The sequence below is a fragment of the Panthera uncia genome, chromosome X, assembly GCF_023721935.1.
Source record: "Panthera uncia isolate 11264 chromosome X, Puncia_PCG_1.0, whole genome shotgun sequence".
NCBI classification, from domain to species: Eukaryota; Metazoa; Chordata; class Mammalia; order Carnivora; family Felidae; genus Panthera; species Panthera uncia.
This window is the reverse complement of record NC_064817.1, coordinates 11088710-11103453: the sequence shown is the minus strand read 5'-3', so window position 1 is coordinate 11103453 and position 14744 is coordinate 11088710. Positions and strand designations below refer to the sequence as shown.

The 14744-nt window shown below is 45.1% G+C and overlaps 1 protein-coding gene across 4 annotated transcripts in view; it reads left to right on the top strand.

The window, feature by feature from the left end:
* PIR (pirin) overlaps positions 1 to 14744 on the top strand; it is a 90394-nt gene that overhangs the window by 68087 nt on the left and 7563 nt on the right. For 3 of the 4 annotated variants that reach the window (XM_049643479.1, XM_049643481.1, XM_049643482.1), the window contains exons 7-8: positions 2251 to 2295; positions 9436 to 9518. In XM_049643479.1, the coding sequence (XP_049499436.1) occupies positions 2251 to 2295; positions 9436 to 9518 (128 nt within the window). The remainder of the gene's footprint in view (positions 1 to 2250; positions 2296 to 9435; positions 9519 to 14744) is intronic. The other variant, XM_049643480.1, reaches the window with a different exon arrangement.

Sequence of the window (14744 nt, the reverse complement as noted above, 5' to 3'; positions counted from 1 at the left end):
TCTGAGGTCAAAATGGAGGTAGCTGGAAGTCTCAGTTTTAACAGAGCAAGTGCAGTTGGACGATGTGTTAAAAAGAAGGGGGGAAAAGGCAATTTTCCCATTTTTAGTCCATTCCCTATAATGCTTTGTGCTTTCCAACCAGAAACATGAATTTTATTATTACTGGTGAGGATGGGCTCACTAATAGAAGCTGCTAATAGAAGATTTTTACAAGGGGCACTTAATACGTTGGCTTGGCCATCTTTGAGCACAGGTTTGGTCGTTCTGGATCCTGTACAAAGATAAAACAGAAAAGAAAACAAGGCATGGCAAGTATGTATGGACTAGTTTTCTGTTTGCAGGGTGAGCAGGAATGAACCAAAGAGGGTGGAGGAGAGATGAGATTAGAACAAGCGAAATTGTCCCGAATAAAAACCCAGTTGAGCAATCGAGAGCTTTGAGGTTTTGTCAAACTCACAAGCCGTTAATTTTTTAGTGCCTTTCAAGCATGAAGAAGGGATTGGTTACGTAAATCGTGACGTGTCCTCACGATGGACCACTCTGCAGGCTTTCCCGAGGATGAGTTACTTCTCTGTTTTGACATGGAATAGAACATTGAGTCTGTTCTGGTTTTTTAGCCAATGATATATAGTGCACAAAACAAAAAAGAAACCGAAAGCATAAATAGCAAATTGCTGGCAATATTTATGTCAGGCCAAGAATGAAAACTGCAGAAAGATTTTTAGTTTAGGGGTTACACACTTCCACAGTCTCAAAATATGTCTTCAATGTATGTGTATTAGCTTTTTATAATCAGAAAAACACAGTGAAGACATTGGCACTTTGAAAAATCAATTTAGACAGCGTTCAATGGCAATGTTGTGTCTTAAAGCAGCAAAGAAAGGGGTTGTGTTACAGAGTCTCATTACAAGTCAGGCCAACTAGGACCAGGGAGGCTGAGCATCTGTGAGCAAGCAGAGCCGGTCTGCCCGGATAAGACACGTGGAATTGGGCTGTGGATTGCTGGCCTGTTTTCAGCATCCCAAACCTCCCTCCCCAAAATTGCACAACTTGTGCAGCCCGGCTGGGCCTTCTTCCTCCCAGTCTCCGCCCACAGGGCACGCAGGGGAGGGAGTGATGTTCACCAGCTGATGGCAAAGCGAGCCTGTGGGGCACCAAGGGAGGACAAATATGAGCGAGCTGTCAGCAAGCAGAATTACTTCCAGAGGCCTTAAACTTGGTCTGGTAAAACCTCCGAGAGGAGCAGTTGGGGTATGGGAGGGTGACGAAATATCCTCTGGCATCCACCCAAGTGGCTTGGTTTGTTCCGCCAGCCTTCGGATTTTCTTCCCCAGACCCCGTTGATGTTGATGGTTGTCAGTTACATCTTTTCTCTTGTGCCTTTCATGTGTGTTTCAGCCCACCTGGAATCCCAGCTGCATCCCCAGAGTGCATTTCTGTCTCCCGTGATCCTCCACACCTGCCCTTGTTTGGTTCACTGTGTCACCACATTGACTCTCAAAGACGCCCCAGGGTGGACCCTGCCCTTCTACCTCGAACTCTACCGTGTGTTCCCTTCCCACATCTTCTCCTTTTCCACCTAAGGCACACAAGTGATGTCCCTGTTCTGTTTTGAGCTGGCCGTTTCTGGAATCAGGTCTCCCAGTGGCCCCGCGGCGTCCCTTCTGGGCTGTGGGTACAGACACCCATGGAAGTCACCGGGAGAGCAAGTGGCAGGTTGTCTGTGGTCCTGAGCTCTTGGGCCCGTGCGTCACAGTAGGAATCTGGTGAACGCTGTGTACTCATATCTTCACAGAGAAGTGTACGCACTTGGAAAACTGTGTACGCAACTCCGGGGAGCGCACGGACCAGCTGAACCCCATTCATACCCCCAAAGATGATGCATGCTCCACGTCCCTGGAATTGGTGCTCTATTTTAGGAGAGATGAAAAGGAGTGAGCTCAGTGGCAACTAGAGCCAAATGGCTCTAGGGCATTTGGGACCAAGTCATTTAGGGTTAGGGGAATGTGTGTACATGTGTCCATACGTGTGTGCGTGTGGAAGTGACAGCGTGTGTTTTAAACGGCTCGTGGAAGTTAAACATTTAAATATGTATCTAAGAGAAAATAAGGGATTTTGTCTCATCTTTTGTGTCTGTTATATAAATTTATGTACAGCATTTATATTTCAGAGATATTTGTTAAACATATTATTTTTGTTCCTTTTGGCGTTGTGGACACTAACCTTTTAACGTTGCTGGTCCTTTTTCAGGGTGGACAAGCTTCATTTATACCATATCTGGAAATGTGTATATTGGTGAGTGATGACTGTTTGCTTTGGGTTCAATTGCACTATCATTTAAATGACTGAGGGGGAGGAAAAGCAAGATGAAACCTTTCATGCAGTCACATACTCTGCCGCCTTCTGTCTGGCACCAGCCCTCTCTCCATCCTCGTACATCCTGGTACACCCAGGACAGGGCAACTCTCAGCTTGCTCACCATGCTCAGTGAGGGAGGAGAATATGAACACCAGTCACGACAGCAGCCATTTTACTGTGGCCTCTGTGCAGATGTAAGATCTGGGCACGTTCCTGTGGGTTGACATCTTGGGGAGAGGTTGGCGACCTCCATGCTGATAAAGGGACGTAGCTCTAACGGGCGCAGGGGAGCAGGGATCTGTCTCCTGGGAGCTGGAAGGAGGGGCATTTGCCATCTCCCAGGCGCCTCTGAGAAATCTCAAAGTTGGTTTTCCCTTATTTTAAGGCTTGTATAAGCGTCTCTTGTTGAGTGGGCTCCGGGAGGGATGTTGAAGACCCAACCGTCATTTTACGCATGAGGAAAGTAAAGTCTAAAGAAAGTTAGTTAACTTGCCAGGATTGTGCCTCGGTAGGCCTGGGACCAGAACCGAGGACTGCCCGCTCCCGTTGCCGTGACGTACTGCGTCACCTCTGTACGACGACAACACGGCAACCGCGCCGTCCGCCCCGTCTTTTCCGGCCTGCGCTCCACAGCCAGGCCCGCAGCAAGGAGCCGGCCGGGTGGCGGAGTGGATCCCGCAGAGCGGGTGGGCTCCGGCCGCGTCCGCTGCCGCCCTGCCTGTCCTCCTGGAAGCGGCACGGGCATCGGGCCGGTCTCTCTGTGGCACTGCCAGACGGACGAGTGCTGGGGCGGATTCTGAGTGTGCCCTGCCCACGCCTCGGACGCCTTGGCTCCGCAAGGCCCGCCGACCGCCTTCCACCCTGCCAGTGGCGTCTGTGTGTCGCAGCCCGAGGCTTTCTCTGAACCGGGGAACGCTGCTCCGCCCCGTCAGGGCAGGGCGAGAGTGCTGGCGACTGGACATTCCCAGAGGCCACGTCACCCCTCCGGTGGGCTAAGTGACGCCTGCGTGTGAGGCCTTTTCCTAGCGGTGCCCCGTGGGATTCCGTCCAAGCCGCCCACGGTGGGCACATGCCTGATGACACTCTGGTGTGTCCTGTCTCCCTTACCTGACTCGGTTCCTGGCCTGTTGTTTCCTGTGTCCACCTGCCAGATAAACTCCTCGTACTTCAACATCTCGGGCTGTGCTTCTGGGACAATGTAAAGTAAGGGAACGAGCCTCCTCTTGGCTCGTCCCTGCCCCTCGTGACAGCGATGGGTGGTGGGGTGGGGGTGGGGCAGGCCAACACTGTCATTTCGGACACCTTCTGGGCTTGGGTGCCCTCCACCCCGTCTCCCGCAGGCTAGTGGCCTCAGCCGTCAGTGGTCTTCCTGTGACCCTGACGTGGCCACCTCCGTGGGTGATACACTGCCAGCCCCAGACAGCTGCTTTATTGATGACATCTGCTCTAGACTTGAAGGTGATACCCAGAACCGCTTAAACCATTCTTTGTAATCTCCAAAAGGGGGCTTCAGTTGCCTCAAATTATTTTTCTGGAAAATAGTGGTAACACGAACCCATGTATTTTGATTTTATAACAGTAAAAATGGCCTTAGTTCCTCTTTCACTGAATAGCATTTCAGTGATGGGCCAGAAGCAAAATTCATTTATTTTAGCATCTGAAAAAGGATGGAAAAAATGTAGTGGTATCACAAGGATCACACGTAAACTATGTTCACCATCTGGAAGAGATGAAGCATCATTTGTCTTATGATCTTTTGAAAATCTTGAGTGTCACAAAGAACTTTATACAAATGGAGAGTAAAAACCATTTTTATGGATGTAGCGCCATTGACTTGTGGTTTCAAGAGCAACAAAATAATCTGCACAAATGGAAAGTAATAAAGCATGTGAATTCTGAGGTGATAAGGATACCAGAAATGCCTGTGTAGAAGGAGAAAGGGCAGGGGCAGCGAACTTGTTACAAAGGGCCAGATAATAAATATTATTGTCTTCGTGGACCATACAGTTTTAGTCGCGACAAATCATTCTTGCCCTTGTAGCACAAAAGTGGCCACAGTGATATGTGAGCTGTTGGGGTGGCTATTCTAATAAAACTTGATGGCCACGGAAATGTGAAGTTCATAGATTTTTCACGGGTCATGCAATGCCTTTGTTTTGATATTTTTCAACCACTTAAGAATGTAAAAACCTTTCTTAGCTTCTGGACTCTACGACAGGTCATATTTTATTTTGGTTTAAATGGTGGTGTGGAGGATGAAATGGAGAAAAATGAACAAATCATCTTCGAAACCTGTTTTCATTAAATTGAGGTATGGTTGCCACACAATGTTACGTTAGTTTCAGGTGGATAGCAGTGATTCGCCTGGTCTGCAGGTGATACTGTGCTCACCACACCTGTACCTGCCGTCTGTCACCATTGTGCCACCACTGACTGTATTCCCTGTGCCGTGCCTTCCATCCTTGTGACTGATTCATTCCATAACTGGAAGCCTGTACCTCCCCCTCCCCTTCACTCATTTTGCCCATCCCCCCCCACTACCTCCTCCCCTCTGGCATTCAAAACCTGTTTTAGTCAGTAGTTTCAGCCTTGTTTCCTGACAGACCTTCAGTCCAAGAATTAAACAAGTGAAAAGCTCAGCAATTGGAGGGATAAGAATGACCGGTACATCCACTTGTTTTTCTTGAGGTGAGTCAGGAGTTTCCGGAGTCGTTTCTATTCACTGGCCTGGTCACCTCTCATGACCATGGGCCACAAGTGCAAAACATCTGGCAGGAAATGGGGTCACGGTCTGTAGCGTTGGAACGAACTTGCATCTGTCCAGGGTAAACTGGACCGTGGAGAGAATCCAGCTCGCATAACTGGCCTCTTGGGACTCGGCTGTAGCCAATGAGTGACTGGCCAAATGACCTCAATTGAATTTTATCTCCTTCTTTTCCTCCTAACCACCCCCCTAATAGAGATGTTCATGAGAAAAACAAAAGGGCAAGAACAAATCATCAAAGGAAAAAAGACAAAGCAGAGATGGTTATTATGTACTGACGTATAAAACCTGTAAGAGAGAATCTAGAAAACACTTTCTGATTTAACTGCCTCAGTTTAATCTTGCGTTTAAAGCCAGGATGGCACCAGCCGGGCACAGATGGCAGGAACTGATAAGCAAGTAATTGTCTTTTCCAAAATGTCCTGTACCTCCGTTCTGTTGGAATCGATGTTATAAATGTGCATGGGTCTGGAATAAATAGACTGCAGTTTGGGTTGAGAAAGTAATCTGGGGAGATTCCATAAAATGGAGATGTAGGAGGACTCAAAGAATATTAATTGATGCAGGAAGTTCTTAAAAGACGGACACTGGTAGATTGTGAAAAAGGACAGGTGGAGGCTTTAACGTTAGAGATGGCCGGAGATCTTCGACGACAATCTTTTACAGAGTTAACAGGTCCTTTGCCCAGCCCTCAGCTGAAATATGTGCAGTATATGATTTTTAAAACTCAGAAACTAAAAACCGCATAGGCAGAAAGCCAATAAATCCCCAGGATACTAACACCGAGTCCCTTGCCTGCAGCCGAGATGAGAATGACGTTACACATTGACACAGATATCAAAGGGGAGAGCAACTCATATCCTATATCCCTACGGCTTGGATGTCAGCCTCCTAGAGGGGCCAGTATCAGGTATACTGTTTGGGCCTAGAAAATCGATTTAGAGGAGTGCCTGAGTGGCTCAGTTGGTTAAGTGTCTGACTTGAGCTCAGGTCAGGATCTCATGGTTTGTGGGTTCGAGCCCCACATTGGGCTCTGTGCTGACAGCTTGGAGCATGGAGCCTGCTTCGGATTCTGTGTCTCCCTCTCTCTCTGTCCCTCCCCCACTCACACTCTGTCTCTCTCTCTCTCTCTCACTCTCGCTCAAAAATAAACTTAATATATTTAGAAATCTAAAAATATTTGTGGGTATTGAAATGACACCTAACTGGCTTATGCGGGTAGTGAGATGTTTCAGACTTATTTAAATAAGTAATTATTCATGCTTAGTATGTGCTCAGCCCTTTGCTTCTGGTTCTGGGGAGTATTAAGTTTGACACAGCCCCCGAATCTCAGTAGAGGTGCAGAAACACCAGAAGCCCTCCGAATTGACCTACGCTTGCCTAGAATGAACCGGACTAAGCAATGTGCTCATTTCACAGAAACATGTGGCGTGAGGTTCTTGGACACCCAGGGTGATCAGCAACCCTGGTCTGCCAGCCCATCGCTACTCCTTCAGGCCAGATTCAAGTGCACTTCAAGGCAGCTGTGCTTGTTCTCAGATCTGTTAGGCCAGTTGCAGTAATAATTGCAATTATGTGGTTCACTGAAACCACATGTAAATTAATGAAGTAAGCATTAAAAAAGTTGGTATTTCTAGGACCACTAAGTCAAATGCTTTGTAAAAGTGAATTGCTAACGTATGGGGAAGATGACCGAAAAAGACTGGGGGAAACAAATCATCTAGAAGGATTTCAGTGGTTATAGTCATTATGGTTCTGCTTTAGAAAGACAGTGCTTCAATCTAATCAGCGAACTAACTTTCACTGTATTTCTAAATATTGGCAAATGTATGCACGTTTACACTTTAATTTAAAATGTGGAGGGGCACCTGGGTGGCTCAGTCGGTTAAACGTCTGACTCTAGATTTCGGCTCAGGTCGTGGTCTCATGGTTCATGGGATCGAGCCCTGCATCGTGGGATCAAGCCCCGTGTCAGGCTGGACACTGACAGTGTAGAACCTCCTTGGGCTTCTCTCTCTCCCTCTCTCCCTGCTCCTCCCCTGCACACACTTTCTCTCTCTCTCTCTCTCTCTCTCTCTGTCTCAAAATAAATAAACATTTTAAAAATTTAATTTAAAATGTTGGAGGCAGTTGATTGTCTTTTTCAGTTAATGACCCTGATTGCATCAGATAAGAGAGCTTTGTACCTATAAAATCGATGATATCAGACTCTACTGGAAGTGCCAGAATGTCTGAAATGGCTAGCTAGCCCTGTGGCAGCACTTCTTATAAAGAGAAGAGAAAGGCAATCTGGCATATGGGGGAGAGTTGCCCCGCGATTAATCACACACTGAAGCTGCAGCACTAACTCGAAAATATGTTTTAAAGTATTTTGCCCTTTGAGGACTGTTTAGGCAAACAAAAATATTTGCAATTCAATTGTTTTCAGTTAAATCTTCCTTAACTGCGCTATTAGATTTAACATTCTTGGCGAAGCTTCTCAATGGAAACTATTTATTATCTGATTTGGCTCCATTTATAATTGAAAGTAGGCAGAAACAATAAAGTGTCTTTTCTTTGAGACTTATTTTAGGTTCAGGAGATAACCAGGTGGGTGAAATGACATAGAAATGATATGAATATAAAAGCAGTCTTTGTTTTCGGGGATCCTGTTTTATTTTTTTTTTTTAATTTTTTTTTTAAGGTTTTATTTATTTTTGCAACAGAGAGAGACAGAGCATGAACGGGGGAGGGGCAGAGAGAGAGAGGGAGACACAGAATCGGAAGCAGGCTCCAGGCTCTGAGCCATCAGCCCAGAGCCCGACGCGGGGCTCGAACTCACGGACCGCAAGATCGTGACCTGAGCTGAAGTCGGACGCTTAACCGACTGAGCCACCCAGGCGCCCCTCGGGGATCCTGTTTTAAACATTTTGTAAAATGGGGGCACCTGGGTGGCTCAGTCGGTGAAACATCCAGCTCTTGATTTTGGCTCAGGTCATGATCTCGTGATTCAGTTCCTGAGATCAAGCTCTGAGTTGGCCTGGGATTCTCTCTTTCTGCCCCTCCCGTGCTCATGTGCGCATGCTTGTGTTTTTTTTTCTCTCTCTCTCTCTCAAAAATAAACATTAAAAAAACCATTTCATAAAATAATACAGAAGCAAGTTACACTTACAATGACAGACCTGGAAACCTGACCCTAGTGTCTATAAAAACCGTCTGCCTAGGCTGAGACATATCATATGGCCTCTTCAGAATCAGCCTTGTGGTTCCTCTCCTAGAACAGCAAAGAGTGGGGGCAGAAATCGGGCTCCGCGTAAAGTTAGGATTGACGCTGTTAGAAAAACATGAACCCCTGATATCTAAATCCAGAATTGCTCCCAGACTGGTGAACACGACAGTCAAGCAAGCTCTCCTGCTTGGAGGTACAGAGGATCTCAATTCAGCCTTATTTGAGAACTGCCTTTTGCCAGCTCCCTCCGTAAAGGCAGTGAAGGGGCTTTATAAGTTGTTTTGGCTTATGTATGATGGAACATCTGCATGACAAAAGAGGGGCCAGGAGTAGACCGTGTGGATAATGTACATGGGTGTTGTGTATGAACGAGTCGAAGATAAAAGACACGATCCGTTGCTCCCAGGGAATCCCCGTAAAGCACACTTAATAAAATGCTTCTCCATATCACAGTTAAAGATATTACCGAGATCTAAATGAGATTATTCTTAGACTGCCAGACCTCTGTTTCATTGCCAGACCCGTGCATGAGTAGAAAGTCAGTGGAGTTCTATTGTTTACTTCTGTTGACCTGAATTTTCAGTACAGAAGGAACCTTTAGGGGTGCACTGGGGCCGGCTGTTGCCGGCTCGCGGGAGCCGATTGTGCACCTCTTCCCTGGCCTCAAGTCGGTAGCTTGAAATTGGCCGCAGTGGGAGCATTTCCACCACGGAAATGAGCACACACCGAAAATTGGCCTCATTCTCCCACTTCTCTCCCAAAGCCACTTTTAAACGTTGACCGGCATGCCACCGCTTCCGGGACGGAGGTCCTTCATCTTTTTTGTGCCATGAACCCTTTGTCATATGCCAAGTCCCCACCTCTGAAGAGTGTTGTTGTTTTTTAATTCAGTGAAGTCATTAAAATGTTAAAAGGAGAAGTTTATGGTGCAGTTATACGTGTGTTTCCCTAATGACATTTGAAACCATACCATCCCAAGATTCCTAAGTCTCTTATTTCTGAGGTTGAAACTAAAATTATGGCGCTATCTAGTTAACCAAATTTGTAACCATATGATAAACGTCCTATAAAGAACATTCAGTTTCGTGGCTCATCTCTTTTGTAGGGCCTGATGATGCACAACAAAAAATAGAACCTCATCACACGGCAGTGCTGGGGGAGGGTGACAGTGTCCAGGTGCAGAACAGGGTAAGTATTAAAAATCTTTTGTTTTCTTAAATTGCACTTTCTACCAGTTTACAGGTAAATGCCTACTACCTCTTCTGTGTGGCTGGAAAATGTTCTGTCTTCCTTAGGCAAAGAAACTATGCCACAAATTTGTCAACACCTTTCATTAACATCTATTGTTTCTATTGGTTTATTTTAAGGTTTTATCAATGCCGATCCCTCATCGTCAGGAATCGCCTGAAGTCTCTATTGTTTATCCCTAGAAATTTGAATCTGGAGGCAACATGTGCTTGTCTCTTAATTTTCTTTCTTTATACAATTGATTTATTTGTGCCATCAGTGAAAATGGATCAACCATCTAGGAGTATAAATACAGATCTCCATGCTCACAACGAGCCCTTTGCAAGTCGAACTGAGAGGAACCTATGATGCGTTTCATAGTCCCTTGGTGTTGAACCCCTGCTTCTTAGGTAGAGTTTCTGATATTTCTATTTCATTCCCTTAAGTGATTATCTCACTCTCTTGTGAGCCTGCTAAGCCAGTCTGATGGCTTTGTGTCATTCTAATCAAGAGGATTGAAGAGACGGTTGTGCAAAAGCTCCTGACAAGATGAATTTTGAAAAGTAGGGGTGGAAACAACTTCGGTGTGCAGGTGACTGGCAGAGAGGCGATCTGCCTGCCTCGGGCCGCTCTGATCCCGGTGTTGTGGAATGCAGTGGATTTGAAGAATTATGGCATCTTCGCCCGCTTTTGTGGCAGCTCACCTATGGAGTAAATAGAAGGGAAACCTCATGAGCACCATAGAAAATGTGCATATCGGGGTCCATGCACCTCGATTATTAGGTTGAACTGTTTGAAACTGCCACTTTGGACCCACAGAAATGGTTTCGGGCCAGTGCAGGAAGGAGGCCCAGAAGCTGCACACAGACCAGAGCCAACTGGTTGTGGATTTGTTTGTCACATTATTGGGTTTAACTTGACACCTTGATTCTTCCTATAATCTAGCAGAGGGCACATTGCAGATGACAAGGATTTGGAAACTGGAATGAGCCACCAGAAAGAGTTGCTGAGGGGAGCCAGAAAGGCGGCGGGCCGGGCGGGGGGCAGGGGGGAAGAGGGGGCAGCCTGGGATAGCAAAGAGTTGGCTAAAGCGTCAGTTCAGTGGCTCCAGGGACACCACTCTGTTGTGTAGACTTCTGTAATTATTGCTGGGTATGAACATAGCCAGAGCCATTCAGGCATTAGAAAGATTTCTATGAGAAAATTATTGTTAAAAATTAATATTTCAATGGGTGTGTGATGCTTCTATCCACGAAGAAATAGTTAGTCCCCCTTAGATTACAACGGGAAGGAGATAGTGAAGGTGTGAATCTTGGTCTTGCCATTTGTTAGCTGTGTGACTTTGGAGATGTTTTTCAACCTCTCTGAGATTCAGTTTCGTTGTCTACAAAATCAAAATAATGATGCCCCCTGCATAGAGTTGCTAGAAAGAATATGTGAGATTACGTATGTCAAGAGTCCACTCCAGGTCTAGCACAGGGATTGGTAAATTATGTCCAGTAGGTCAAATTCAAACCTGGTTTTGTAAATAAAGTTTTGTCGGATCACAGCCACGCCCATTCCTTTCTGTTTGTGGATGCTTTCACACCACAACGGTACAGTTGAGTGCTTGCAGCAGAGACTAGATGACCCACAAAGCCTAGAATACTTATTCTCTGGCTCTTTACAAGGAAAAGTGTGCTAACCCCTGGTCTAGTATGTAATGGGTGCCCAATAATGGTAGCCAGAAGGTTCACTGATCTAAACACCTAATTTAACAGATAGTCATGTCAGATACATGTTACCTAATGAGGATTTATACTTTAGGCCGTAAGGTTCAGGGCACATAGCAGTTTCTACAGCTAGAAAAAGCCTCTTAAGTGTCCTGATTCACTCCAGGCCCCAGGCAAGGGTTATCTTCACGTGGAACTAAAGCCTGAGGATTAGAGAAGGAAGATGTGACTTCCTAATGTTCCCCTTAATCCCATTTGCACTGAGTTGTGGTCAAGAATAAGGATTTGGGGGCCACTTGGATAGCTCAGTAGGTTGAGCGTCCGACTTCGGCTCAGATCACGATCTCACAGTTTGTGAGTTCGAGGCCCGCATCGGGCTCTCTGCTGTCAGTGCAGAGCCCACTTCAGATCCTCTGACCCCCTCTCTCTGCCCCCCCTCCCCAAAATAATAAACATAAAGAATAAGAAGAAGGATTTGGTATACTCCCTGGCTCCTAGGACTTTCGCTACTCCTTACTTCTGAGTCTTCCGCAATCATGCCTGTCTTCCCAGTTAACCACATATGGGTGGTTTCCTCTAGAGTAACCAACCCGCTGGGGTGGGAGAGGAGGGCACGCAAGGGTTGATGTCATTCTCGTCATTTCTGTCTCCAGGTTTCCTGCTCCATCTTAGCATTTGACTTGTCTTACGTCAGCACATTTTAGGCTTCAGGGACCCCTGTCTTCTTTCCAAGGGTGGATTGTCTTCTGTGACCCTTACTCTGAAGTCTTCCGTGGCAGATGGCAACTACATGGGGCTTGGTTTATGCTAGATTTAAGAGTCGTTAGGCCAGACCCTCTGACTTCTTGGAGGAAGCCCAGACTCCCAACAATGGCCTCAAAATAGTCTTAGCTTTTTCAGAGTTCTTAGAGATTAGGATCAGCTCCATGCTTCTCTGGGTATTTAATCCTGGACGGTTCTGGTCACCCTAGAACAGACTCTGTTTCAGGGGCTAAGGGTCCCTGTGCTGCTCTGGCCCATAGTTGGTGCTCTTGTGACCAGCATCGCTCCCTGATCAGGAGCACATAGGTTTGATAGGAAAGGCTCGATGTCACCTTTAGATGTATGTTTATATTGATGTCCTGCTGAGGAAACCCTTAGCCTCATGGATTAGCAAATTCACTTGTAGTTTGTCAAGGTAGACAATTAATTCTTCATTAGCTGCCCTCAAAACAGTACTTGAGAGTCATGGTACTCTTTAACTGGCACCATTCATGGGGACCTTGCTAAAATTAATACAGATCGACATTTGGTTAAACTAAAGATTGAAAGACAGAAATAAAACACCCTATGAAAACCAGAGACAACTTTTTTGCTTACTTATGTGTAATAATTCATGACCATTAATTTGTAAAAACTGACAATAGTTCATTGTTTTATCTTTCAATTGGCCTAAGAAGCGTAGACAGTGAAATCCAGTAAGAATGACTGCATGCAGTTAAGTCATGCGAAAACTCGGTTTCTCTCTGGTAGTTGTTTTCAGGTAATGTATCACTAGAATAAGTGTCCTTAAACCTAAAGCATGCTCTCAGATTCATCCTCAGCGTCCTCCTGCCATCTCCAGCTTCAGAATCAATCCAACTATGAGGACATCCTCAAGACTAGTAGAAGTTATCAGCACCTTAAATGAATCATAGGGCCTTCAGCTGGGTGTTGATCGTTTATTGTCAGTATCAGTGAAACTCAAGGCATGTCTTGGCGATCATATTTATGAGATAACGAGCAATTTGTAAACGTAAGTTATTCAGTAAACCCAGAAGGGTCTAACTCTGAACTAAGGAGTCTGAGAAGATTCACCAAAGTAAAAGACATGGTCTGGGCCCTAAAAGATCATGACCTTCCACTGGGGTAATTAGACATGAAGCCATAAGTGGGCCTCTGTCATCTTTCTATGGGGTCTTTTCATCAAACCCCAAAAGGCATTTACTTAGGTCCTCACAAGGACTCATGTCTGAAACAGCTGTTCATTCTCCTTCCTTGTGCATGATCTTCATCATTTGACACTCCACACAAGGTCACTGTAGACGAGGACTTTTCAAGATAGGGGCTTGTAACCACATTGGCACTCTACTGAATATCCAGAAAGACTATAAGCTTTCACGAAAGAGGGCTAGGTAAGGACAGAAAAAAAGATACATTTAGGAAACAAGAAAAGGACATCAAACATCTGGTTTAGCATAGAGGAGAAGGGGCTACTGAGAGGTTAATTTTGTGGAAAAGGCATTAAAGAAAGCTTGGACCATCCTTAAGTTTTCTGAAATGGAAAAGCAAAGTGCTGAACTCCTCAACACCCTGCAGTGAAACCATTTTTCATTTCAGATCAAATGCCAGGGCCCTTTTATTTTACTGTCCAAATTATAAATGGAAAGTCATCATTTTATCTGAATAATATCAAAAGAAGCAACACTTTTATTTTTAAACTTTTATCACCATCCTAAATGTGTAAACTGTGGGATATTCTGCCATCCACAACAGAAGCATTGTCTGAATTAAGAGACTTACATTCTTAAGAAAGAAAGAAAGAGAGAGAGAGAAGAAAGAGAAAGAAACATTCTGAGGAGTCGGTGCATGCATGGCACACTAGGTCGGCCTTTCCTCTCCCCCTTTCCCTAACCCCCAACCCTTTCCCCTCTGCCTCCTGACCCTAAAACTCAAGCGTGTCTTCTCTGAAAAAGCACTTCAAAACACTATGCAGTGACGTCTTTCCGATTAAATTATACATGGTGTAGTCCAGAGGATCAGAACTATTTTTCTAACTTTTCCTTCAAATGTCCGTTGATTCACACTAACGTTTCACCACTCCAGAGCTCTTCGGAAATAAATCTTTGTTGATAACTGCATTTTTTTAAGTTGAATTTTTAGTCATTTAAACAGGATATTGAAGAAAAAGAAATCACTTCAGATAGAAACCCTACCCTTTCCTTGGATCATCAGCGTGTGTATTATTGTCCTGAGCTGTAAAGTATGATGATGTCTTTAGAGCCTGTTGGCTTCTACAGTAAGTGGTCCTAGACTAAGTTCTAAGCTTCTGTGCCTGTTTTCCATAGTTGGTTTTTTTTTTTCCATTTCCATCATGGACGTTAAGCTATTTTCTTGTATTCCTCTATAGTAGCACTCTTCTGTCTTCCAGCTCTGACTTAGAGACCTGATAACCGCAAAGCATCCCCTGGGTGGATGTACTAAATGACACCAGCCCTGGGACTGTAGGGAGTAAGTTAAGACTTCTGCAGAAATCATTGTACCCAAATTGCCTTTTAATATTTTAAAGTTGGAGGCAGAAGGAGAAACCAATGTGAGTCCTGTATAATAGGAGTTTGTGTGTGTGGGTTTACTACATGGAAGTTTTAAAGAATTCATTATTTTTATTGAATCCAGTGATAAGTTTTCTGGTACTAGTAACATTACAATGATTTCCAATTAAAGAGCTTTGTATTAG